General features: G+C 42.8%; 2 protein-coding genes across 6 annotated transcripts in view; one reads left to right on the forward strand and one right to left on the reverse strand.

Annotated features, from left to right (window-relative positions):
* The first annotated feature begins 5,101 nt into the window (after positions 1 to 5,101).
* PGAM5 (PGAM family member 5, mitochondrial serine/threonine protein phosphatase) lies at positions 5,102 to 14,027 on the forward strand. 2 transcript variants are annotated; one of them, XM_021004337.2, is made up of 6 exons: positions 5,102 to 5,401; positions 8,125 to 8,303; positions 9,136 to 9,261; positions 10,176 to 10,264; positions 10,545 to 10,678; positions 12,477 to 14,027. In XM_021004337.2, exons 1-6 carry the CDS (start codon positions 5,193 to 5,195, stop codon positions 12,625 to 12,627), a joined length of 888 nt encoding a protein of 295 aa, XP_020859996.1. In that variant the 5' UTR covers positions 5,102 to 5,192; the 3' UTR covers positions 12,628 to 14,027. The 2 variants fall into 2 exon arrangements, with proteins under 2 accessions (XP_020859996.1, XP_020859997.1); XM_021004338.2 differs by having other exon boundaries at positions 10,548 to 10,678.
* Positions 14,028 to 17,204: 3,177 nt separating this feature from the next.
* The window catches only part of ANKLE2 (ankyrin repeat and LEM domain containing 2), a 39,057-nt gene continuing 28,660 nt past the window's right edge, over positions 17,205 to 27,601 (reverse strand). For all 4 annotated transcript variants that reach the window (XM_021004336.2, XM_078154250.1, XM_021004334.2 and 1 more), the window contains 4 exons: positions 23,958 to 24,151; positions 21,375 to 22,140; positions 20,446 to 20,577; positions 17,205 to 19,404 (listed from right to left, as the gene is read on the reverse strand). In XM_021004336.2, the coding sequence (XP_020859995.1) occupies positions 19,233 to 19,404; positions 20,446 to 20,577; positions 21,375 to 22,140; positions 23,958 to 24,151 (1,264 nt within the window). In that variant the 3' untranslated portion in view covers positions 17,205 to 19,232. The remainder of the gene's footprint in view (positions 19,405 to 20,445; positions 20,578 to 21,374; positions 22,141 to 23,957; positions 24,152 to 27,601) is intronic.

Below are 27,601 nucleotides of genomic sequence, written 5' to 3' on the forward strand. Positions count from 1 at the left end.
GTGTAGCCTATATCAGATTACACACTCTTTTGGGGAGAGGGAAGGGGAGGGAGAGGAGAAAATTTAGAACTCAAAATCTTATAAAAGTGAATGTTGAAAACTAAAAAGAAAAATGTTCACAACACAAAAAGAAGGAAAAGGGACAAGTAGAAAAGCTTTGAAAGTCTAATGATGAATCTATTAAAAGGGAAAGCAAGCTGTATGTAATAGAGAGTCACAGTTTCATCCATAATCCGATTTTTATATTTTACTTTGTATATGGAAATGCTTTATTTGGTGTTCGTTCAGAAAGAAAAGAAAAGCTTAAAAAAAACCCAAGTTCTCACAAAGTAGAGAGAATATCCTTCTTTCCTACTGAATAACTTCTGTCACATACAAAAATGAGAAGCTTATTGCAAACCCAGATGAAGGAAAGATGAATTTCCCACATCAGAATCACCAAGATTTTCTCTGCCAGATTCTGTCTCTATGAATCATCTCCTAAGCCCGAGGATCTTCACAGAAATGAAAAGAAAAGCAGAGGTATCAGGTTACTGTGCTATTAAGAGAAGTGGAATAGGAAACACCAGACTTAATTTAATAAGCATTTCCCAATTAGCCCTGTGATAGACACTGCTCCAGAGTCTCCACTGGCAGGCTTCCAGAGAAACAACACCTGGTCCCCACCCTAAAGAAGCTGGAGGGATCAAGGAAGTTTTCCTCCTGGATACTGTATTATAAGTCACATTAAAAGGCTGTTTAGATGGAGATAATAGATAAATGGGCAAATGATACGAATACGCAATTTTCAGAGAAAGAATTCTAGGCCATCTCTAGCCATGTGAAAAAATGTTCTAAATCACTAATAATTAGAGAAATACATGTTAAAACAACTCTGGGATACCACTTCACACTCAATCAGATTGGCTAAGATGACAAACACCTAAAATAACAAATGCTGGAGGGGATGTGGGAAAATAACTATGCTAATGCACAGTTGGTAGGGGTGTGAACTGGTCCAATCATTCTGGAAAGCAATTTGGAATTATGCCCCAAAAGCTATTAAACTGTGCATACCCTTTGACCCAGCAATACTGCTACTACACCTCTACCCCAAAGAGATAAAAAAAAAAAAGAATATTTAGCACCTCTTTTTGTGACAATGAAGAGTTGGAAACAGAAGGGATGCCCCTCAGTTGAGACAATAATTCAACAAATTATGGCATAGGAATGTGATGGAATATTATTATGCTGTAAGATATGATGAATGGTATAGTTTCAGAAAACCTGGGAAGACGTGTATGAACTGATGCAGAGTATGGTGGGCAGAACCAAAAGAACAATTTATATAATTTACATGGAGAAATATGTCATGGTCAGAAGCTAACCTAGAAGAGATGTATGTCACAGGCACACTAATATACTAGGCAGCTAGGTGGATAGAGTACTGGCCAAGCTTGAAGTGAGGAAGACATTCAAATCATGCTTTAGACATTTAATATCTTGTGACCTTGGGCAAGTCACGTGATTTTAATATCTTCCTCTGTAAAATGAGGGATTGGACCTCTAAGGTCCCTTCCAGTTCTATGATCCTGGTGCAACTGGTCTGAACCTTCTGGAAAACAATTTAGAATTATGTGAGAAAAGCGATTTAAATCAGCAATATCCTTTCACCCCACGGTCCCACTACTGGGCATATACCTCAAAGAGAATAATGGAAAAAAAATACCATATATATATATATATACATATATATGTCAAAACATTCATAATAGCATTTTTTATGTCAGTAAAGCAAAATAAATACCTGGAAACAAAGTGGGTAATTGTTGATTGATTGGGGAATGGCTGAATAATTGTGAAATATGAATATCATGAAACATGATTATGCCACGAAAAAATAAAGCCCATGAAGAATTCAGGGAAACTTAGACTAATTTGAACTGATGCAGTGTGAAATAAGAAGAAGCAGGGGAACATAAATGACCACGATAATATAAAGAGGGGGAAGAATAGTAAAGGACAGCAGTGCTGGAGACTGATACAGTGGCTGGTCTTGAGTCCAGAGGATGAGTAACAGGACAAGTTACATCCCACCGCGGGGTAGATGGGGCAGTGGACTACAAGTGTGGGATGAGGAAGATGCTGTCATACATAATGAGCCCATAGGTTTGCTTCGTTTGCCTGTACTTGGTTGTAATGATGGATTCTAGAGTGGGGGAAAGAGTGTTGAGGATGTAACAGTGATTTTTTTTTAAAGCAAGCATCAATAAAATACTTTTAAATGAAGAGATACTGGTGTCCAGGTATTCTGTGCTAAGGGTCAGGTGAAGGGGTGAAGAAACTCTCAAGCGTTTGTCTCAGGGGGAGCTGGAGGTATCAAATCAGGTTTCCTCCTGGGTACTGTATTTATAAGTCACACACTAATCAGCAGATGCAGATTCTGAAATGGAAAGCTAAACAATCTGCTGCCAGCTCATGCCAAAAAAACGAGAACATGGGTGCCCTGGTGAAAAGGAGGTGCCAGAGGACTGGGTCCCACCAGCTTGAAGGGCCCCACATCAGAGTTCGCCCTCCCCCAGAAAGCTAAGATCCGGTGGTGAAGGGTATGACTGCTGGGTGTTTTGGAAGACAATAGGTTTTCTTGAAATGAGGGTTCCTTGCATTTTAAACACCCAGAGCACCCCAGCAAGCCTGTCTGCTGTTACTCTGGCACAAAGGGAAGGCTGAGAGGCCAAGCAGCTAAACAAGGCTCGAGCTGCCCAGGCTTGCGCCCAAGCCTTCTGGGAAGCTCCCCTGCGCGGGTGGTGTTTGGGGTGTGGCAGGCCGTAGGTGCAAGCCCAGGAGTATGTGTGTCGACACTACACTTGTGTTGTTCGCTTGTGTCAGGCTCTTGGTGATCCCGTAGACAGTAGCACCACCAATGCTGTCCGTGGGGTTTTCTTGGCAAAGATACTGGAGTGGTTTGCCTTTTCCTTCTCCAGTGGGTCACTCTTTGTTAAATAAATGCTTGGTGATAGATTGACAGACAGGAGCCTGAGGGGATCTGGGCATAGTCAAGTAGAGTGCTTTCCAGGGCTGACCAGAGATGTATGCAAGGGATGGGTGGATATAGACTTGTGGCAGGATTCAGCGCTGGGCTGGGACGTGGGGGTGGGGGTGAAGTAATAGACCAGACCACATCAGGGCTTTGCGTCAGAGGGCAGAAATGTGAAGTGTGCTGACTGCCAGGGAGGGCTCTTGTTGGTGGTGGTGGTACTGGTGCTGGTGCTGGTGGTGAGGATGGCTAGCACTTACACAGCCCTTTGAGATTTGCAAAGTGATTAATGTGTAAATTTTGTTTCATCCTCAAAACAACTGAGAGGTAGGTGCTATTATTATTCCTGTTTTACAAATGAGGAAGCTCAGACTGAGAGATGTTAAGTGACTTACCCAGGGTCACACAGCCAGTAAGTGTGTGTGTGTGTGTGTGTGTGTGGATTCAAATTCCTGACTCTTAAGTCCAAAACTGTTCACACAAACTAGCTGCCCTGGTGGGCAGGAAGCCATGTAGTGGGGAGGAGCCATGGAATGTGGAATTCAGAGTAGGCTGCTGAGGGCACACACCCAGAGACAGTCAACTAGCATCTATTAAGCACCTATTAAGTGCTGGGCACTATATTAATTGTTGGGGATAAAAAAAAAAAAGAAAACCAGTTCATAAGCTCAAGGACCTCAAGTCTGCCAGGTGAACAACATGCAAACAATTATGTAAAAACAAGATATACAGGGTGTCCCAAAATTCTTAGTGCAGCTATAAAGCTTTAAGCTGCACTAAGAATTTTGGGACACCACACCAGTTAAATTGAAACAAATAAATTGAGGGATAGATTGGGGGGGGCGGGTCTCAGAGGGAAGGCACTATACTGTGCTGGGATTGGTGAAAGACTTCTTGCAGAAGGTAAGATTTTATCCTAGACTTGAATGGAGACCTGGAAGCCAGGAGACAGAGATAAAGAAGTATTGCAGGCATGGGGGACAGCCCTTAGCACACTGCCTAGCACACATAGTGAGCCATTAATAAAATTCGTATTGGTAACTAAGTGGCGAAGTGAATGGAGTGCCTGGCCTGGAATTAGGAAGACCTGAGTTCAAATTTGACCTCAGACACTTACTAGCTGTTTGACCCTGGGTAAGTTGCTCAACCTCTGGCTGCCTCAGTTTCCTCATCTGTAAAATGAGAATAATAACAGCGTCTGCCTCCCAGCGTTGTTGTATCAAAAGATGTAATTGTAAAGTGCTTAGCACAGTGCCTGGCACATGGTAAGCACTGCATAAATATTAGCTACTATAATAAATGTTATTATTATTGACCAAACTGAAAACTCACTGAAAAAAACCTCCCAGAGTTGGGAGATGGAGTGTGTTATTTTTGTGTAACAATTCAGCTCTATAAACACTGTTTGGAAACAACGTGCAAAGCAAGCCCTGGGACACAAAGGCAGGCTAAAGACAGATCAATCAGTCCATATTTATTAAGCGCCCACTAGGGGCCAGGCACGTGGTGTAATCAGGGGGCAAAAAGCCAGTGCCTGCCCTCAGGGAGCTTACAATCCAATGACCAGCCCCAGGCGGTGTCACTGGACTGCTGGGTACATAGAGGGGAGTGAGGGGTATGAAGGCTGGAAAGGCAGGAGGGGACCCCAAACCCAGAATTCTATATTCGGTTGCTGGAGGTGATGGGGACCGTCCTTTGTATTCCAGCAGGTGTAAACAGCTCCGCAGCCTAGCTCAGTCTCCCCATTCCTAACAGATGCGTGCGTTGCGCGGGTGGGTGGGGAGGTGACAGAAAGCGAGCCGGCTCCTGCAGGGAACCCCCCTCCCTCCCTCCTTCCCTCTTTCCCTCCTTCCCTCCTTCCCTACGGAATTCCAGAGCTCTGGGACACAAGCCCCACCCAGGGGGCGGGGCCAGATCTAGCCCCTCCCCCTCCTCCCCGCCGCGTCACTTTGCCCGTCATTCCGCTCGCGAGCTTATCCTGGAGGCGCGAGCTCAGGCTTGTGGGCGGGGCCGGCGGCGGGGGAAGTTTGTCCCTGGACGCACGCCGTCCATGGCCAGAGCGCCTGCGCTTCTTCGGTGGCGGCAGCCGGGGTCGGAGCCCAAGCGTGAGGAGGAGGAGGCGGCGGCGGCGGGAGGCGGCGGGAAGCGGGAGGCGGCCCAGGCCCGGGCCCGCGGGATGGCGTTCCGGCAGGCGCTGAAGCTGGCGGTCTGCGGGCTGGCGGGGGGCTCGGCCGCCGTGCTGTTCTCGGCCGTGGCCGTGGGGAAGCCGCGCGGGGCGGGCGGCTCGGACGCGGAGTCCCGGTGGGCCAGTCCGGAAGCCCCGACGTGGGCGGAGCGGGTGCGCCCGGGGCCCGCCAGCGGCGTGTGGGACAGCAACTGGGACAAGTAAGGACAGCTGGGCGAGTCTCTTCTCCCCGGGCCTCAACTTCCCCATCTGTAAAGGGGGGCAGGCGGACCAGATGGCCCCGAGATCGCTTGCTGGATCCGCGAACCGCCGTGAATTTCCAGCCGGGCGATCCGGGAGGGCTCCCTGGAGGAGGCGCCCCGGGAGGGATGGCAACAGGTGGCAGAAGGGCGCTCGGTGGAGGCCACGCGCGGAGGCGGGAGATGAAGGGCCCGCGGATATCCTTATCTGGGGTGGGGTGCGATCTGGCGTCCTGGTAGCCCTCTCCTGGGGTACCCGTGGGCCTATCCCGTTGTATGTTTGACGGACCCTTTAGCCAGTGTTTCATTAAGCACCTACGATAATGCGGAGCACCTCGATTTTAAGTAATGAGTTGCTTTGCTTCCTGGGGAAGGAAGAATTTGACCCCGATCTTCATTAAATTGGAAAAGGACGATCTGACAGTGACTCTTGTTAAATTGGGAAGGGACGGTCTACATTCACTTTTATTGAATTAGGAAAGAGCATCAAAAACAAGGTGTTTGCTGAGCTCAGAAGAAGGGAGAGTAGGGAAAGGTGTGCCCCAAAGGTCTAGGGACACGTGGGGAGGGAGTTGTTTTTTTCAATATCTGCCCCTAATCTTAATTCTACCATGAGCGGGTGATGGGCAGTGCATAGCTACACCTTCAGCTCAGGAACACATTTCTTACGCCTTTAGCCTGAAGCCAGAAAATGAGCATTTATTAGGCACCGTTTGCCGGGCCTTGTGGTAAGTGCTTTGGTTCAAATCAACAAGCATTTATTTTTAGCACCTACTGTGTACTGGGCACGCGTGCTAAGTGTAGGGAAGGCAAAGATGAAAAAAAAAAACACGTTCCTGTTCGCCTTGAGCTTATAATCTAGTATTACCCCTTGAAAAGGAGTGGCTTGAAGAACCTGGGAAGGCTTTGTGTGAGCTGGGCTTTAAAGGATGGGCATGATTTAAGTAGATTCAGAACCCCAGGGAGACATTCTGTTTGGAGCAGAGCTAGGAGGGCACCTGGTGTGTTGGCACCAGTAGAACTGAAGCAGGTTCCTAAACTAGTTTAACTAAAGCTAGGCATTTGTGTGCCTGACAAGTGGAAGTTGCCAGAGGTCAGGCGACCTGCTCCAGCTGCTTGGCAGACTTGGCTCTGGAACCCAAGCCTTGGAACTCTGTCCAGGATTCTTTACAGAAAGTTGGAAGATTTTAGATTTTTACTTGCCAGGTGTTCTTGGAGGGCTGGAATGCAAGACTGGTAAGAGGCCTCCGAATCCTGGAACAGCTTTTTATTTTAACACACTAGAGCGATTAGAGACTCTTTGGCATAGTGAATGTGGGACAGGGCGTTGTGGTCAGTGAGACCTGGGTTTTCGTTTTGCTTCTGACAGATTCCTTATTAGCCTCTTGATCTCTCTGTGCCCCAGGCAGCTCTCTGAGGCTGGGTTGTATGTATTCCTGATTTGTATGGGTGGAGGGAGTTTTGTGCATTGTTGATAAGCCCATTAAATCCCAGGTCTGAGAGTTTCCTGTGTTGATGAACTGATCAACTCCAAAGTCTGGACAAAACAAAATAGTCACTAGGAAATAGTTCAGATAAGGGAACAAACTTGATGGGATGTAACACTTTACACTCCTCAGTGCTTACAACAAGCAAGTCAGCAGACCCTTCCTTAGAGGGACAGTCCATGTTAATGTTGAGGGAAAACTCAGTAAATGTTTTTAATGGTCCTATATTTAGAGTTGGAAAGAACCTTAGCAGTCTTAGATTCTGGTAGGTGGCACAGGGAATAGACCTCTGGCCCTGGAGTCAGAAAGACCTAAAGTCATATCCAGCCTCGGTTTCCTTAGCTATAGAATGGGCATAATAGCACCTACCTTCCAAGGCTGTTGTGAGAATACTGTAAGGGAATATCTGCAGTATTTTGTTACTCCTAAGTCACTAGGCTAGTGAGCTGTAATTACCTAGTGCAAACCTACTGTGAAAAACAGATGAGGAAGTGGAGCGTCAAGTAAAGATAGGGCCCTGTGCTTGGGATTGTAAGAAAAGAGATCCTCAGCCAGAAGAGAGAGAATACACACAGAAAGGACCTTTAGAGGTTAGCTAGTCCAGTCCAATCCCCGCATTTTTCAGATGAGGAAATGGAAAACTTACCTTTCAAAGAGGGTAAGTGACTTGGCCAAGGTCACACAGGTAGTACAAGCAGCAGAACCAGGATTTGTAGGCTAGAAATCCGATGAACTGATTTCCGTTTTTAAGGACTAGAGTTTAAATCTTTTCTAAGTAGATTAAGGCTAATTTTTAAAGACCACTTTTGTCTTGTGCTTTGTTTCCTGCAGCTGTTTCTAATTCTAGTTTGTTTTAGAAAAACTAAATTCAGAGCTGCAACAGTACTTACTTTAGAATTTACTTTCACAAATCAAATTTTTTAAAAAAACTATCTTGACTTACTACACTTGGCTCTAAAATGGAATAAGATTTCTTCAGAAAGAAGTTATGGTATCCATTGTTTTTACAAATGGAAAAACTGTCAACTGACTAAAACCTAAATAAGTAAATTTACTTAAGTGTTATATGGGATCGGAGCACAGAGCTGCTTGACTCCAACTCTTATGTTTAACTACTTAAAATTTTCTTGTAAAATATGCTCAGAGGGGAATTATATGGAAAGTCACAATGTAAAATGTCTTGTTTTCGAAAATTAGGCGAGAACCACGGTCCCTTATCAACCTGAGGAAAAGAAGCACAGAAACTGGTGAAGAGGAGATAACATCTAAACTAGATAACTTCAAAGCCAGAGCCACCCGCCATATCTTCCTGATCAGGCATTCCCAGTACAATCTGGACGGCTCCTTGGATAAGGATCGAACACTGACTGAATTGGGTAAGCGGGCCTTCCACCCCCAGCCCTCTTGGGCCCCTGCTTGTTAGGAACCTTATTTTTCTGGAGGAAGGATTCCTGGCTGGTGGTGATGCTAATCCATGCATCTGTGACTTGGTGCCTTTGCCCTTCTCAAAGCACCCTCAAGACAGTCTGTTCTTTGGGAATGTCTCAGGTTTATTCTTAGCCTAGTGGACCTCCAGCCATCATTTTTAGCCCTTAAGAGTCTTTTAAGACTAACAGCTTATGTAGGAAATTTCAACTTGGATGAGAATTTCTATATACTGTACAATTCAGCAGGCATTTGTTAGTTAAGTACCTCCAGTGGGCTAAGCATTGAATTTACAAATGCAGATATGAATCAACCCTTGTAGTCAGGGTGACGCTCAATCCAGGGCACACAATGAGCACAGGGAGCTGGGGATTCCAAGGTGGAGGGAGGAAGGGCAGCCCCACAGCTCCGGCTGTTTTCCTTACCTTTCCAAGGACAAGCTCGGTGCCGTATTACTCAGATGGAGCCGAGTCTAGCTAGGCCTGTATAAAGGGAGACTCACTCTTCCCAAGAGCCTTTCCAGAGACTTGGCACGTGGGCCACAGCTCACATGGTGCAGATTTTCTGGTTTAATGAATGAAATGCTTAGCTGCCATGGTGCTTGTGACCAGTTGGGTGTCCCTGGCAGTAGATGACTATTCTAGCGGAGTGTAAGGGATAAACAGTACCAAATCAGATATTTTTCTCTGCACACGTTCAAAAAAGAAAACATCCCAAACTTGATTCCGTTTTGGCTGTGTGCTGCCTGCAGCAAATAGAACTCTACACTCTTTCAACTTTAAGGTCGTGAACAGGCTGAACTGACTGGTGGTCGATTAGCCAGCTTGGGTGTGAAATTTGATAAGATCGTGCACTCTTCCATGACTAGAGCAATAGAAACTACTGACATCATCTCCAAACACCTTCCAGGTAGGCGATGGCAGTCTGTCTTGACAGCACTCTCATGTTCCTGTTTGTATTGAGTGCCACGGGGAGGATAGTTGATGGACCTAACCTAGGCTGTCTTCCTGACTCCGTGTTGCTGTTCCAGAAGTTAATGTAAAATGTCCTATAAGTACAAGGGGACGGCATCCTGGCTCAGAATTCATATAACTAATCATGACTGACCTTTAGTGTTTTAAAATCAATAAAGTCTGCTGAGCCTCTCTGTTGTTTTATGAGGGAGGGGCTATTATCCCCATTTTATAGTTGAAGAAACAGGCTCTCAGCTGCAGTGACCTATCTAGCTAGGTACCAAACCTCAGAAGTACTGGGGGCAAAATTTGAATCTTGGGCTCTCTGATCTTTCAGCCCATTTCCAGTGTTTCCACTGCACTGCACAGCTTGTTTCATTTGTAAAATAAAGGACCGGACTAGGTGTGGTAGTATTGAAGAGGCCTGGGCAGCCTCTTTTTCATGTGTAGAAGACACCAGGGAAGGAAGCTAGAATAGCATGGATTTCTTAAGGGTCATCAAACCCTCCTGGAATGAACATGCCCAGACTGTCCGGGGGAGTGAAGACTTGGGACCCAGATACAGTAAAGTTTGTTTCACCTTTGACTAAAAATGTTGAGAGCATTTCTTGTTTTTTTGGTGTGTGTGTGAGGAAGGGTTGTGGTTGGCCCTTTGTGCTGTGTCCTTCTGTTACTAGTGTTGGCTAGACTAAGAGTGGTGCTGCTGTAACCTGGCTAGCTCGAGGCTGGTCGCTTGGGATGCTGTGGCCCTGAAGCCTAACTCAGCATAGGGATGTTTTCTGGGCTTCCTTTAGCTCGCTGGGTCATGTAGGCATCAGCCCCGTTCCCCAGCACTGTCACCATGATGTGGCACTGCCCCTTTCTCTGCAGGAGTCAACAGAATCAGCACTGACCTACTGCGGGAAGGTGCTCCCATCGAGCCTGACCCTCCTGTGTCTGACTGGAAGCCAGAAGCCCGGGTAAACAAAAGTCTTTTTTTCTAGGTGGCTTTTAATCTGGGGGTAGATGTTTGCTTGGAAAATGTCCCTTTGTGCAGCAGTGATGAGGCTTTGCCTCCAGAGGGTCTCTCCACTCCATTTTCACGTGTATCCGAATGTATTTCTTCCCAGCTCCCCGTCCCACTCCCTCGTCTTAGATCAGCCACCTCAAGACTGGGCTTTTTATTCCTTACCCCAAGGTGAGAGGGCGTGTTTGTGTCAGCTTGTTAACAGCCTGTGATTCCCCACTGTCTGCCCTTAGCAGTATTATGAGGATGGAGCCCGTATCGAGGCTGCATTTCGGAATTTCATCCATCGTGCAGATGCCAAGCAGGAGGAGGACAGCTATGAAATCTTTGTGTGTCATGCCAATGTCATCCGCTACATTGTCTGCAGGTAATGACAAGAGCTCCCCGTGTGGCTAGTGTTGCGCTTTCTTTATATTTTATTTCTACACATTAGGTAGCACTGTGGAGAAAACACTGGGTCTGAAGTCACAAAGCCCTGAGTTCAAATCTTGCTTTGGATACTTAGTAGATGTGTGACCCTGGGCCAGTCACTTCACCTCCTCTCTCTGTGCCTCAGTTTCTTTCTTTGTTAAAATGAGGATCATCATAATTGCTACATTGCAAAGTATCTAAGAGATCTAAGGATCAAATGAGTTTTTTTTTCTAAGTGCCTGGCATATAGCAGGTGCTACATAAATGCTCATGCCCCTCTCTCATGTACGTGTCCCAAGTCTTAAATTTATTAAATCTTAAAACTTATTGCACTAAGACTTTTGGGGTATCCTGTATGGGTCCATCGTGATCACCAATTCTTGTGTGTCCTTAGCTTGTCTTTAGTTTATGAATGGTTTCCACTGAAAACAGTGGTTCATGAGCAGCTGTGTAAGGGACATAGTATGGTACAATGAAAAGGCAGCTTTATTGGAGTGAAGCATTCAAATGCTGGCTTTGCCACTCTGCCTGTCTGACACTGGTAAATCATTAGACTTATCTTGGCCTTAAATGAGTGGCTGGAATGACTAATGATGTCCCTTCAAGCTCCCTGTCAAAATGAACTAGATTTTTAAATCTTACTTAAAAAAAATTTTTTTTTCAATTAATAGAGATCTATTCCTTCTCCCCTTCCTTCCTCCCAGTTGAAAAAGATAGAAAAACAAAATCCAAGTAACAAATTCCTGAATTGGACATGTCTAAAAATATCTGTCCAATGGGTAGCCTGAGTCTATCCATCACCTCTTGTCAGGAGGGGCCATCATGTTGAACATACTCAAGCTGTGGTTTTCATCCTTTATTTTAATTTTGGGTTGGCACTCACATCAGTATATTCTCAGAGCAGAATAGGACTCTGTCATTAGTGTCTAGACTGTTTGTAGTGCTACTCATTAGACTGAACACTTTCTTCCTGCAGTCAGCATCCTGAGGTTTTGGGAGAAAACACTGGCTTAAAAAAGGAGACCCCGTTAACATCTGTACCTTACTCAAAGACTAGAGAAAGTCCTGCCTCATTTTATTATCTTTGTTCCATATTTCACTATAAAAACAAATGAGGAACAGAATCCTACTCAAAGCCCCAAACACACATAGCAGTTTGTTCCATGCCCCCTTCAAACTGTTTGAAGCTTTTAGTTCTTCCGTAGTTGTTTCAGCATTTTTGCCATTTGGGTTCTACTGCAAGGGAAAGGATGCTGATTTGGGGGCTGGAGGGTTTGAGTTCAGATTTCCACTTGTCCATTTCCAAGGTCCCTGCCAGCTCTAAATCTGTGATCTATGATCTCACACCCCAAATCATTTCAAGTCTTTTCTTCTTTGTACTCATATTTTTATGGTGCCATAAAACACATAACATACCATAGTTTTTTCACATACTCTGAATAGTGTCCACATTTTTCCGTTAAAAAAGTGGTTGTCAATGTTATCGCCATATTGTTTTCCGAAAGGTTTATAAGTTGTTTTTTTTCCCCTATTACCGCAGTGTTTTAGAATAGCCTCAGTAGTGTTTTATTTACTTTTATTATTATATATATTTATTATACTTTTTTATTTACTTTTATTATTTTGGTAATTTGTGTCCATCTGGTGCATGCTGCTGCCTGGGAGAAGGAGTGTGTTAGGATGTTTGTTAGCCTGCTTCCAAGTGTCTGATGTGTGTAATACAGGCTAATGGTTCTACCATTTTCCTCTTCAAGAGCACTACAATTCCCTCCTGAGGGCTGGCTGCGGATGTCCCTTAATAATGGCAGCATAACCCATCTGGTGATCCGTCCAAGTGGAAGGGTGGCACTAAGGACCCTAGGGGACAGTGGATTCATGCCCCCTGACAAAATTACCCGCACTTGAACGCCCGCCTCTGCAGTCGTCAGCTGCGTGTCCATTCATCTGGACTTGTCTGTGTTTGTAACGTTTGGCTAGAATGCTGCGTTTTCAGAAGTATTTGGATTTTCCCTGTTACTCCTTTGCTGGCTGTACTTCTGTCCTGAAGAGAGAAAACTGCTTAAATGCTGCATTTCTGTCAAAGGTCTTCCTGGCCAGGGAGGATGAAGACACCACTAGGACATGTATACTTCACAGGGTTCAGAAGGTTCTGGATTTAGAGAAGTTGCCTCTCTTTGACCAAAGCTTCTTGTGCGACTTAAGGGAATAAAGTAGTAGGATAGGAGTTAAAAGATATATTTTCTGTACATTTGGATGTAGCATGACATTATGGATGTGCAAGTCACACATGAGAGTAAATTTTTATTTTAAGAAGAGATCACCAACAACTAAATTTCCTGCCATCTGATTCTGTCTGTCCCTTTGAAACTAAGGACTTCCTTCAGCCAGTAGTGGTTACAGCTGTTCACAGTGGGACAGTCTGGTGTGATCAGTCATGCAGTTGAAGTTCAGGCTAGTTCCAAGTGATTCCTAGATCCCTAGATAATTAAAACTTATTTTTCATTCTCTTACAGACAGGTATGTAATTAAAAAGCTTTCTCACCATTTTTCTAGGCCCTTACCACCTGGTTTTGAAAACCTCCTTCTTACCCCACTTACAACTTGTAATAGCTGCTGGAATAACAAGACAGTCCCACCACTATGGATGCTCAGGGGAGATTTGAGCTGTCCTAAGCCTGTGTGAGATGATATGCACCCCCTAGAATGAAACTCGTTTGAGACAAGTGAGAAGTCTGCTAGCACAGACACCTTTGTCCAGCTGAGAAAAAGCCACCAGTGTGTTTGACAACCAAGTTTGACAAGTGTTACCTGGAGGGTGCTACTGTGTTGCAAGGTGTTTTGTTTTCTTTGTGAAGCAGTCAGTTAAGTGACTTGCCCAGGGTCACACAGCTACTAAGTGTCTGAGGCCGCATTTGAACTCAGCTCCTCCTGATTCCAGGGCCAGTGCTCTATCCATTGTGCCACCTAACTGCCCAAGAAAAGGTCTGTTAATGGCCCAAACTAAAGTCTTTGCTTCACACTGTAACTGGGGTGCCTCTGGTTGATGCTAGTGTCTTTGCATACCAGTTAAGGATTCAGCCACCAGTAGCCCTTAAGTGCTTTGGGGTATTTAGACAAAAAGTGTCTGTTCCAAATATTCTCTGGCCACAAATGTCTTAATTCAGGTAAAACAAGATGGTAGGAAAATTACTGTGAAAAAGTGGTTATAAGATTTTACTGCAATCAATCAATGCAAACAATTGGGATAATTTATCGTTTTGTCTATTGACTTTTTTAACGTTTACACAATAAATTGTTTTATTTTATTGGTGTTACTCATTTGATTTTGTCCTCTTTTCCGGAGTCTATGAATTAGACAGTGGCCCCCACGAGCAGGTTAATCAGTACTTTGCTATCAGAGCCCCAGGAGAGAACTGCTTTATTTCCTGATCAGAAGATGCCTGCATCAGTAATACTGCATACACCAAAGAATCATATCACATCACATATCCAGAGCTGCAAAGGACCTTAGACTTATCTACTCCCTTCCCTTGTTTTGTATACTTATCCAAAGCGTTCATATACTTAGAGGTTTACAAAGCACTAACAAGTTTGTCCCATTTGACCTTCATACCCACCCTGGGAGGCACATACATTATCCCCTATTTACAGACAAAGGTCAAGTGGTTTGCCCGGGGATCTGAGTGAGTAGTGTCTGAAGTAAGGTTTGAGCCCAGGTCTTCCTGACTGTGTGTCCAGGGCTTTATCCACTGAGCCATATAGATGAATCCATTGAGGCCCACAGACTTAATTGGTAGAGCTGATTCAAACCCAAAGTCTTCTGACTCCAAATCCAGTGCTCCTCCCATGTACCATGCTGAACCAAATGCTTTTTACTCTTGTCTTGTAGCTCCTTTACCTGAGGGAAGAGGGAAGGCAGGGAGTCTAGGCTAATACCCTTGAAAATCTGAGCAGACTGTGTCCTCAAAGCAGAGACTAAGACAGGGGTGGGGGACCTTCAGCCTTGAGGCAACGTGTAGCTTCTAGGTCCTTGGGGATGGCATTTTGACTCCCATCATGTTACAATGAAACCACCTGCTTCACAGGGCTCTTGGAAGGGTCTTCAAGTTTTATGTGAGTGCAAATTGGAAGTTTTATATAACAAATCCTTTTATTAAGGGGATTTGTTCTGTGAAGTTTGGATTCAGTCAAAGGGCCACATGTGGCCCTGAGGCTGCAGGTTCCTCAGCCCAGGCCTAAGACAAAGAACTGGAAAAGATCCAGATACCACGTGGACATCTCTCAGAAGCAGTATTAGGATGAGACCAGGCAATAGACAGACACATAGAAGGCGTGTTGGTCTGTGCCAAGATGTATCCTCCAGGCACAGCTCCTGCAGCTGGGTTCAAAGCCAAGGAATCTTTGTAGCAGTATGCTCTCATCTTTTAAGTAAAAAACTTGGAATGTAGGTAAATTCCTAAAACAGCTACTTTATCTTATCTAGAAGGAATAGTTTAGGGGTTCTGACAGCCTCTTTGTGCCCACCCATTTGAAGTATAAGCACCTAGCGGCCTTTACTCGTTCTATAGGAGCGATGAGTAAATGTACAGTCAGAAGCTCTCATCATGTTAACAATGAAACCACCTGCTTCACAGGGCTGTTAGAAGGGAAGCACTTTGTAGGCCTTCAAGTTTTCCCTAAGTGCAAGCCATCATTACCAATTGGGTTAGACTTCGAGAGGAGAGCCAAGATGGGTTAAAGAAATAGACTGGTGTAATCACACAATTACTAGTCTAATTGCTACTCGAATCAGAGGTTCAGTGACTTGCCTGAGGGCACATGAAAAATAAATCAGATCCAGAATTTGAAGACCAGACTAGCAACAACAAATCCTGTTCCCTTTCCAAGACCTCAGCTTAACACCTGCAAGGCGTGACTGAAGACACTGACTTGATAGTACAGAGGACTGGAAGTGGGCACAACTATGGGCAGTTAAATTTAGTGTGTGAAATGAAAGCCCTTTTCCTTGAAATTTGGTTTCAAATGGATGATTTGAAAGAGTATTCTGTGTCCTAAGGAATTTCAACTACATTTCTGATCACCTTTGCAGGCCTCTCCACTTACTGATTCAGTCTCACTTGAAAAAATTATGGACCTTTATCTTTACATTCGGAGTGTGATATCCCATAAACATTTGCCTTTTGAGGAATTACAAAACCTGGTGTTAAAAGAAGACAAATCAAGTCCTTCTCAAAGCTGAGACCCATCTCCTCTAACCCTGAAGCACTTCAAGGCTCTCTCAATTCTACTTGGGATTAAGGTTCAGAATGGGGCTCTCTCCCAGGCCTCAAAGGTCTCCAAAATAGAGCTTTTGCAAGTTCATAGAATGTCAAATTGAAAGGGCCCTTAAAATTAATCCATTCGAGTCAAAACTTATGTTAACATAAAGGCCATCCGGCCTTCCCCTGATGGCATCAACAAGGCAATTCCTTCCATTTCTGGGCCTCTATCTTCTTAGTTCTACCCTTTAGAGCCAAGCAAAACTCCTCCTTCATGACAGCTTCTCAAATATTTGGAACCTGGCAATCATGTCCTCCCAGAGTTTTGCTCCAAAGTAAACATTATCAGTCCCTTCAACTGATCCTCATGGGGTATGGTCTCTAGTCCCATCACCATCTTGTTTGTCTTTCTCTGGACAGTTATCAGCTGTCAATGTCCTTCCACAGATGTGGTGCCTAGACTTAACAGTACTCCACGTATGGTCTGAGAAGGGCAGGGTATTGTGGGATTATCAACTCCCACATTCTCAACACCAGGCCTCCTGATCCATTCTATTATTACAGTGCTTTTTTTGTCAACCACTTGTCTACTCATTAGGCTTGCAGTCTAAAAAAATCCATCACCTGGTGTGGAACCTTCCCAGTGACCAACCTTTTTGAAGTGAATTGTTTCCCAAGAAGTTGTTGGTTCCAAAAATTAGACATGAGGGGAAAAAGGTTAGGCTGTTTTGTCCTTACAGATGACTTTCAAGGGTCATCCACAATGTTATCATTCATCCAGCCCACATCTCCCAACCACACTTTTACAACTGCTTACTTTAACTACTTCATCATTTTTCAGTGAAAAAAGCAATGGTGAAATTTCAGCATATCTTTCAATTAGTGAAAAAAGGTAAGCAAGTTACATTTCTGATGATAACATTAACTGCTCACAATGTTTTTTCTAATTAAGTTTAATGCATCCCAATATAGTTTTCATGGAGGACCTTTTCTTTTGTTAACTGGGGACTTAGAACTGCCCACCTCAGCTCCATGTACACATAAAAGTAACGTTCACAGCAAATGAATCACATATTTCATAACCTCACAAACACAAAAAATTTTACAATGAAACTCTTCCCTAACTCATTAACAAAATTTGTGGTAAGATGTTTCAGCCAATAACAGAATCATCCTTTTCTGGGCTAGAGTTAAGCATTTTACAAAATAAAATGACTAATAATGGTAAATTAATCTGTCAGCATTTTAATATCTTGAATGCTTTCCAAAACAGGGCTTAAAATGTTAAGAAAGGTACTCTGTCCGAAATTAAGAATATTATATGAACTAAAAATAATTTATTTTCTTTAAGGGGTACAAAGCATTATGATATAAAATGTAGTCTAACTTAGGACACTTGAATCAATGTGCCAAACTTGCTATGCAGCAACCTCTTTTCAACCTTTTTTTTTAAACATCAGTAGAGAACATAGTGTAAACATGTGAGAGGAGAACATACTAAATCTAGGGAAAATTGTCTAAAAAGCAGTGTGACCAAAAAAAAAAAAAGGATACTGTAATTTTTATTTCCATCTTTATGTATAAAAGAAAAGTTAATACAAACACCTTAATATACTGGCTAGTGTAACAGGGAGTCAGGGTGGAAAAATTTCCCTCTGCTGTGAATGCAGTAACAGTGTTTTGTTCCTATTTAGAATGAGGCGCTGTTCTTAAGAGGACACATGACTTCCACCTACATACTGCCCAAATTATCTTGTACTCAACGAGTTAAACAATAACTGTAATAATCTTTACAATTTCAAAATCTACAGCTTGATTCCAAAACTCAGATCCTTCTCCAGTCATCATGCAGAAGTTAACAGCCTCTCGTGTAAAGGAAGTAAATATCTTAAGTGCCCAAACTGAAGATGTCAGCTTACACTGTTTAAAAAAGGAAGGTCAAAAAATTACTTTTTGTTTGTTTTTTAACAAAAGGCACTATTAAGCTCACAAAAACATGAAGAGCAATTCTGGAGGTCATAGGCAGCCTCCATCATATTCAGAAGAGGGCCCACCTTGCATGTGGAGCCTTGGTCAGTGACAGAGCAGCAGTCCTCAGAGGCTCTTAAAGCTCCATTTGAGTCCTACAGCTTCTAAAACTGTAAGAGAGATTTCTACCAATACTTTTTCCACTCACCTGAAGCCTGAGCCAGGAGAAGCTGCCTGTGAGGGAGAAGGGCCCTCTCTTGGCCTCCTGTAACACGGCAGTGGCCTCCTTCCCGAGGCTAAGGCACAGGAGATGTTTGCCACTGCAACCTTCTGAGGCAGCATCCAAGCTAAGGAACTGGGCTGGCGATTTCTTTAGGCCCAAAGAAGGGGGTCACACTAACCTGGACCACGAAACCCCTGCTAGTAAGAAGGGCCGTGATGGTATTGCTAGTGTTCTTGGTGTGACCACTTCCGTTAGTTCTCTCACAGGTTAAAAAGTCCTGTTTTTATCTTCAAGTCAACTTTTTTAATGCTCCCAGTGAACCAAAATTATTAGCATCTCAGACACTGATGTTTACAAGAAAGAAAGAATTATATAAAAGGTTTCTGCTCAGCATCCTCAACATAATTTTCTTTAAGCCGGTGTGAAGTGATGTTCGTTAGCCAGAGAGGTTTTTCTCTCCATCATGTAATAAAAATTCAAAGCCAAAAGTTACCAAACTTTTCCATTTTATGAAGAAAATAAAGTAAAAACCTAACAAAAAGTGAATTGATGCAAGTTGAGGAATCAGAGGATGGCTAACTCTCCCTGACACTCAGAGTCACCTGCTTAGACCCTGGGCTGTTCTTCCTCGGGGTGATCACGCATCTCACCCAACACCTAAAACTGTCCGCAGGGTAAAATGGGTTACTGTATTGTCTACTGTAAAGATCCTCATTTTTAATACGAATTGCTAATCAAGACAGTCTGAATTTGTCACTGCTTTACCAGAAAGAATTATTTAAAATTTTTTCTCTGAGTTAACACTTCGCTAACTCTCACAAATCAACAGTAATCTAACTGGGATAATAAACAATATATATGTGCATTTTTAAAAAAATTGTACATTTGTCCTCTTCAAACGAGGATTAATAAATAAGCAGAATACATTCTTCTGTGTTATTTCAACAAAACCTTCCATGTGCCTCCCCACTTTTAAACAAAAAAAGAATAAAAGGACATTACATGGGGTCCCCAGAAGAAGGACGCATCTTCTCCAGGGCAGGTGGCTCTGCAGGGTGCCCTCACTTTAATGCCAAGTTTGCATATGCTGGGCTGTACCGGCCAGGGCTCCCCAAACCAGGCGAACATGAAGAACTGCCATATTTTCCAGGGCTGGAACACACAGAGCTTCGAGGTGAACCCAAAGTCAAACACTGGGATTTGAGTTTTCCTTTCAATGCAGGGCTTGGCCAGCTAGGGAGGGAAAAAAAAGGAAAGGAATGTTACTACTATGTTTCGTAATTTGTAGTCAATGGAGGGAAGGTAGCACAGAAACAAACATCTATAGACTCTGGGGATCTGCATCACAGAACCGACTGGCAGACAAATCAACAAGCCTACCAAGCACCAGTGATGTCAACCCTCGGCAGTCTAGGAGCTCCCAATGTCCGTGTGCGAGAGCGAAGATGCTAAATGCCTTCTTAACAGAAACGGAGCCCTTGACAGCTTGTGGCATCGAGAATACACAGGCACTGGTATGTGTCCTTGAGAACTAATCCCAGGGCACCCTGCTTCCCACAGAGCAGCCCACCTCTCGGGAATGCCTCCTCGGCATTCACGACCACATTCTTCTGCAAGACAGTGGATCACATCAAGAGCCAGAGCTAGGAGGGACCACAGAGACCATCTCCAGCCAATCCCCCCATTATGCCCACAAGGAAACTCAGGCTTCAAGGAGATTAAGTGACCTGTCCAAGGTCACACAAGGAGAGTCAATAAATGAACTCTGAATCCAGGCCTTAAAGCTCTAGACAAGTGCTCTTTTGAATGCACCCCACTATTCATCCAGCTCACCAAAGCACAGCAATTGCCCCCAATGCAAAACACTTCACTTACACGGCCAAGGCAAGATTACAGGACCCCCGTATTTTACAATACTAGGACAGAACTTGGGACTGGTCATGTGATTTCACTGGGATGGAAGGAGCCCAGAGAGGAGTCTTCCTCTCCAATGCAGGCTGGCACCATCAATTTGTAACTACAGTTTTAGACCAGGAAAATGACTTTTCCAGGGTCATACAACCAGCCCGCATCAAAGCAGGCTTGCACATAAGGTATTCCTGGCTCCAAAACTTGCTGTCTCCTCTATTCAGAATACTGAATACAACTTCAAACACTGCAATTATAATTTAGACCTCAGATATCCAGGTGTCAATTTTATGCAAAGCTCATTATTCAAGCACACAATTATAAAGAACTACCATGCAAGCTCTTCCTTTAAACCCGTGTCCGTACCTTTGCCTTTCTAAAGCAGAAAAGGACTGAACAGTATTCTTCCACTTGTTGAGGGCCGGGTATTTCTGAGGGTCAATGTCAACACGCTCTATAGCTGCTAGAACATCCCGGTCTAGTTTGGTTGGCTCTTCCCTAGAATACAAAATAAACGGAATGGATAAAACAACAAAAACATTCCCCAAAATCTTTTTTTTTCTAACCAGATTAACTATAAGAGTACTAGACTTAGCATGTTTTATTCAAGAACTGGTATGCATGTAGATTGACTGTCTTCCCATGAGGAAGAACATGTGATTACATGTTCATTCCAAAACATGTGACAAGGGGTCACAGCCAAGGACACTAGAGGCCAAAACATCCCTGCCTGTGTGAGGCAGCAACAAGGCTGATCTGACCCCGGGGGTGGGTGGGTGGATGTTTTCCTTCAATCGTCCTGGTGCTCTACCAGGGGCTGCAGCACGACCATTTTTGGGCGGTGGGACCCTCTGAGCAGGACCCTTAAATGCATTTTTCTATGACCTCTAGACATTTTACAAAAGTAGCAAGCTCACTCCGTGATTAAGATAAACTTACAGCTTTATCCTTTCCTTCACACATGAACTTCCTAGGAAAGACTTAAAAATTATAGCTGTGCTTCTTTCCCTAGCTACCATACCATTATAAACTGGATATCAACAGGAAGAGAGATTTGTTCACTAAAACAGCCCAGCCAAAAGTCCTCCTGATAACAGAAAAGACATCTTAAAATGATTTTCCAATATAAAAGATGAATGGTTCTTTAAGTAATTCAGCAGAAAATCAACTTATTATTTATTGATATAAGTTAAAAAAAACCAACCCAAGTATAAGGCTGTGAATGGCCAGAAAGGGCTTTGGCAAAGGGACTGTGTATATGTACACTGTATGTGCTGAGTAGTTAAAATTCATACCCTTGAAGAAAGAATTTCTCGGCTCTTTCATCTGGAGGTGGAATCTTGGAAAACAGCCTTGGAGAAGGAGATTCTGAAGATACGAGAGAAGAGCCAGGCTGCAAGTGAGCCTGGCCACATAGCTGTGACCCTCCATCCTGAGCACTGGAATCCAAAAGCAATTTCTCGATTTGAGGCGACATTCCTCTTCCTGTCCTTATTTTGCCATTTCCAGACTTGTCTGCCATAGCAGCATCTTCTTCTAACAAGCAGGTTTCCTTTATCTGATCTGCACCAGCCTTATTTACCTGGTCTCGGGAAATTCTGACTGGATTCATTCCTGAAGTCAGAATTCTCTCGTCGTCAATTTTTGCCATAACTTGGTTTGTTTTCTCGAACAACCTTTTTCCTTGGTCTTGCAATGTCAGTTTGTCAAATTCTGACATTAAACTGGAGACAGGGGAAAGAAAGCACTGCTCCCCACCTGGTGACTCCTGCTCTTCCCTGCTGATGATCCTATCTTTAGTTAGAGGGCTACAAAACCCATTTCTGCTGGAAGAACCCCCCTTCTCATAGCGTCTGCCAGGTAGGTGTGATGTGTGTTCCATGGACAGAATATCACATGGAGAATCTCCAAAAGCACCGATGGCAGGCTCTTGGGAAACAAGTGGCTGGCAGTAATTCCGTGCCGCATTTTGTCTGTTTTTAATTTCTTCTAGGCTCATGTCATCTTCTTCATCTAGAAATGCTCCCACAGAGATGGAGTTGCTGCATTTTTTACTCCTGCCTGTATAAGGTAAAGGGTAAAGGGGGTCACTTTAAACATATGAATAACACATATCCATTAGGGTTTTTTTAATCATAATTTCCATTAACATAGCCTCCATATATGAGCTAGGTGATATATAATTTTAATTTCTGCCACTCGTTTTCCTAAATACACATTTTGGCTATATAAAATGCCTGATGATTAAAATGAAAATAGCAGTTTTGGATAAAAGGCAATCAACACAAATTAAGCCTATGGTTGGCACATTTCCATTCAAAGGCATTTTGCTAGAAATACAACAGCAAGCACAATGTAAGATTATATAATAAAGTATCACACTGTTAAACCTTAGGTATTTCTAAGCTGCCAGTCAGTAGTAATAAAAATTTTACCAGATCATGTCAAAATTCCAGTTTCTCAACTTTCTTTCAGGTCATTTTTCCCTCCAAAATTTTCATGTGTGTATAGTGTGTGCATCTGTGATGGGGGAAGGAAGGGGTGGGGGGGAAACTCCTGTTCTTTGGGTTTGTTCATTATATTTTTTACAATATTCTATCATGATTGAAAAATAAATGCCTTTAAGAGCATGGATATAAGCCATATTTCTAGACATTTAATAGTTTTCAAATTTGTAACTGTGATTTTTGTTTGTTTGTTTTTGGTGAGGCAATGGAGTTTTAAGTGATTTGCCCAGGGTCACATAGCTAGTAAGTGTCAAGTGTCTGGGGGCAGATTTGAACTCAGTGTAACCGTGATTTTTAAAAAGCTGCTTTTTGGTTTCTTTTCTTAATTGCCCTTTCATGTCATTACTTCAGTTGGTTTGATTTTTAAATATATCATAATGAACTTATGACCAGAACATCCTGGGAGTAGAATTTCTGGTCATAGGTTCATTATAATATGTTTAAAAAATTAGGGAGCATCCATAAATATGAAGTTTGGAGAATGGTTAGAAGGGACACAGAATCAATCTTCTTTGGAAACACATATGTTGTCAAATCCATCCATCCTCCTGGAATCTGACTCTTTTCTGTAATACTCCAGAAAAGGGGTCATGATTATTGTCTTCAAATGGCTGAAGGGCACTATGCAGATGTCTTATTGGGCATGTCTCCAGAGGACAGAACAAAGACCACTGGGTGAAAGTTACAGAGAGAAGTTTTGGCTCTCTATGGGGTTTTCCTCATGAGATGAGTGGATTGGTCATAAGAAATGTTAAAGGAGAGACTGTATGACAGTCTGGAATATTACAGAAGGGATTCCTGCATAAAATAAAAGGAGGCTCTAAATGACTTCTGCTAGGTTCCTATGAATTGTTGAAATACCACATGTGAGTTACACCTAACCCATTACTACGGTTTTAACTTCCACGACAAATTAAACTTGGGCGCAAAGAATGAAGCCTGAACATGGGAAAAATGACGAACTAGCAAACATGCAAAAACACAAACCATTTAATAAATATATAAAAGGAAAAAAATAGAAAAATTATCTGCAAAGCACACACTGTAGATGCTGACCCTGACAGGTCCTATGGGTTAGAGTTCGAGGTACTGCTAGTTGTGACCAGTGCCTGTCAAGCATGAAGATTCATACTTCATTTAGACCACAATCTTTAGTCTGACTATATCATATACAAAAGCACATCTGAGCTACATATGAAGTAAATTTAGACCTTTCAGAAGCAGGGGTAAAAGGAGGCCAAAAATGATTAGTAGAGATAGCAACTATAGAGACCTAATGTTTGACTTATTTAAGGTATCATACTTGGTAGTTCGAGATATGGATAGCATTTTTTTTTAAGGGCAGCCAAACTAAAAACATCTGTTTCTTACCAGAAGTATTAGAAGTTTTAGGTCTGTTACAGGTCTCATTTTCTCCTGCTTCCTGATGGCCTCTTTTGCTCATTTCAAGCTGACCAAGGTATTCTTCTAGTTTTTGTAGGCCCTCCTGGGAAGACAGATCAACAAAGGAGTCCAAAAATTCCCAGTACTCAACCCATGGAAATCCCAGCTCATGGGCTAACTCCCTGTAATAAATAAAGCAAAACACACACACAAAAGCAGCTTTTAAAAAAATTAATGTGAAAGGCATACACGTACTGAACTTACTTGTAACCTCAATTCTATCCAATGAAGGGAATTAGCAAAACAATTTTTCAAGTCCTAGTAATTTTATCTTTAACTTGAACTCCCAAGTATTTATACTTTACATTTATAAAATCTCTTTCCATCCAAGTCTAGCAGAGGAACAACATGAGATAAACAAACAAAGAATTCCATAAATTAGTGGAGAAAAATCCTGAACAAAATAATCTAAGGAATGGGTTTTTTGGTTAAAAAGATTAAATAGTGAAAAAAATTAAATAAAGGAACCACTCCCCCACAGTTATACAAAGCAGTATTTGGCTACTATTTTCACTATACATATAATCTTTAAAAAAAAAAAAGATTTTCATTCCAACTTAGGAAAATGAAAATTAGAATCTTTCCTTGAGCACTTTTCATACCCATAAATAAAGACTTGTCATATCACTCTAAATCATTTATCTTTGATCCCTCAGAAAAAAAGCCTCAGAGATTTTTGCTTGATGAGACTGCCAATCTAATCCAACAATCAAACTCCACTGTTGTTCTTGTCCCTGAAAATGTACTTCAGTGCGACTGAATTTTTAAAAGGGTAGGCGTTGAAACTGTTATTCTTTCAGAGGCATCAACAAGTTCCAAATATTTGTATTCCATATATGTGTATATGAGGAACCTACTGAAAAACACTGTAAAAAGTCATTATCTGGCCCCAGATGACTCAATAGTCATCAATTCTCTGAGGGAAACTTGGGTTCCAGAAGGCCCTGCCGGCAGAGTACAAGTCTGGAATATTCAATTGGAAAGACTTCAACTGCCTGCTGTCTGAAGACCAGCCCAGCTGAGCCCACAAAGGCTAACTGTCAGAAGACTGCTCACCTAAGGATTAACTTTTGTCTAAAGAACCTACCTGAAACTGACAAAAATATACAAGTGATTGGTCCTGTGAGGTCTATCAACTTTACCCCCAGAGAAGAGGGCAGAGTAGCAGAAGAGAGGAAAAAGAATCAGTGAACATGGTGTAGAAACCATCAAGTATCCATTTGACAGCAGTACTCAAAGTGAAATCTCTGGACAATGAATAATGAAGCGACAATATTGGAAGAATTAAAAAGTTCCAGGTTGTCACTCATGTCAGTTGCATTTATGAAGTGCTTACTAGTATGTCAGGCACTGTACGTGCTAAGTTCTAAGGACACAAAGAAAGGCAAAAACAGGGTCCTTGCCCTCGAGCAGCTTACATTTGAATGGAGTGGACAACAGGTAAATATACAGAGTACAGGGAAGGAAAGGATGGAAGACAAAGAGAGACACACCCACAAGGGTGGGGGAAGAGCTGCTAGGTTAGGAATGGCCTTTTGCAGAAAGTGGGATTTGAGCTGATTTTCAAAGGATACCAGAAAAGCTAGCTCAAGCTCAAGATGGAAAGCACTGTAGGCATGGAAGCTAGCCAGTGAAAATGCACAGAATTAGGCAGAGTGTTGTGTGTAAGGAATAGAGAGTAAGGCAGTAGAGTGACATCACAGATTACACAGAGGGCAGCAAAGTATAAGAGGTCTAGAGAGGCAGGAAAGAGGCAGGTTGTGAAGAGCTGTAAAAGCCAATAAGGATTTTATTTGATGCTGGAAGTTCCTGAGCAGGTCTGACGTGCTCTTTTTTTTTTTTTAAAGCAACTGGGGTTAAGTGACTTGCCCAGGGTCACACAGCTAGTGAGCGTTATGTATCGGAAGCCGCACTGGAACTCAGGTCCTCCTCACTTCAGGGCCAGTGCTCTATCCACTGTACCACCTAGCTGCCCCTCGACGTGCTCTTTACAAGCTGAGCAGAAGACTGATTAGAGAGGGGAGAAACCAAGACAAGGAGACCAAGTGGCAACTGTCCAGGCCTGAGGACAGAACTCAACATGTAGGAGAGATGATGTGGAAATAAAAGTGACACCAGAGATCTGGAGTGAGTGCAAGGACGACATGGAGGCTCTAAATCTGGGTGACCGGGAGCAGTCAGAGGAAGGCTGGTAAGAGCAGAGAGCTCAGGGGTAACCAGTTCTTATTTGTGTGCACTGAGTTAGAGATGTCTATGGGCCATCTACTCAAAGATGCCCAATATGGTGATGCAGGACTAGGGCTCAGAAGAGAGACTGGGACTGGATATATGTATAGAGAGAGAGAGATCTGAGGTGATAATTAAACTCCATGGAAACTGATCACTAATCATGAGATTATAAAGGGAAAAGAAAAGCAAGGACAGAGCCCTGGGAGACAGGACATGACCCAGTGAAAGACTGAGCAAAAGAGACTGAGAAATAGAACTGGGAGGGAGTGTTATCACAAAAACCTAGAAAGAGCACCCAGCAGAAGAGGGTAATTGCTAAGACTGCAGAGAGGTCAAGAAGCACAATGACTGAAAAAAGGTCATTAATTTAGCACTTAAGTGATCACTGTTACAATAAAAAGGAGAAATGCTTAAACTGCAGGTAAATGATAGCTCCACAGGTACTCAGAGTGGTGAACAATGGAACTAGTGGAGGTGGTTTCACTGAGTACCCAAAATGCAAAAAAAAAATTTCACAGCACACCTGATCATCTTAACTGGCAATGCTCATGATGACAATAAGCAGAGATCACTGTGAATGTAATTATACCTTTGTGCCAACATTCATTGCCAAATACAAAGTAAGGGAAAATTTTTATAAGGTGATTTTATTACAAAAAGAGAGGACAGCAAAAACCATGAGGGAAAATGTGGTTCGAGATCAAGACATAAACGTTTTCTTCAAGAAGAAAGTAAGAAGTGAGCACTGAACTACATAAAAAAAATGCAACTGATAATATCTTAACAGAAAGAAATTACTTCATTGTACAGTAAACTTTATATAAGCAATGAGGTTGCTGACTAATTAGATAAGGCAACTGTCAAAGCAAATATCAAACAGAATAAAATACATCAATGAGAAGACATAGAATGAGATAATAAAGGTCAAGTTGAAGTTGCTGCAGTCAACTCCAAAAAATGAGAGATAAAAGAAATTTCACAGAGCAGCTTAATCATTAGAAAATAGTAATTAAAAACAACAGTAATAGAGACCAAAAGTCTATTTCCCAACAGATAAGTGGTCAAGAAATACTATTAAAAATCACAGGAAAGAATGTTACAAATTACTAAAAGTAAAGAGAAATGAAAATCAAAACAACCTTGAGGCTTTGCCTCATACCCCAAAAACTAGCAAAGAAATGGGAAGAATCGATGTTGAACAGGCTGGTGCACTGCTGGTGGAGCTGTGAATCCATACAACCATACTGGAGAGCCAGCTGGAGTTCCGTAAATAGGGTGTTTACAACGTCCTACCTTCTGACCCAGAGACTCCACTACCACCAAGGAAGCTACTGATAAGAAGA

The sequence above is a fragment of the Phascolarctos cinereus genome, unplaced genomic scaffold, assembly GCF_003287225.1.
Source record: "Phascolarctos cinereus isolate Bilbo 61053 unplaced genomic scaffold, phaCin_HiC Scaffold_4;HRSCAF=312, whole genome shotgun sequence".
In the NCBI taxonomy this organism is placed as follows: domain Eukaryota; kingdom Metazoa; phylum Chordata; class Mammalia; order Diprotodontia; family Phascolarctidae; genus Phascolarctos; species Phascolarctos cinereus.

Excerpts from the sequence above, each read along its gene's own strand:
- PGAM5 (XM_021004337.2), top strand. The coding sequence starts at position 5,193 with ATGGCGTTCCGGCAGGCGCTGAAGCTGGCGGTCTGCGGGCTGGCGGGG. Across the intron at positions 9,262-10,175 it reads CATCTCCAAACACCTTCCAG|GAGTCAACAGAATCAGCACT; the intron begins GTAGGCGATGGC and ends CTTTCTCTGCAG. Across the intron at positions 10,265-10,544 it reads ACTGGAAGCCAGAAGCCCGG|CAGTATTATGAGGATGGAGC; the intron begins GTAAACAAAAGT and ends GTCTGCCCTTAG.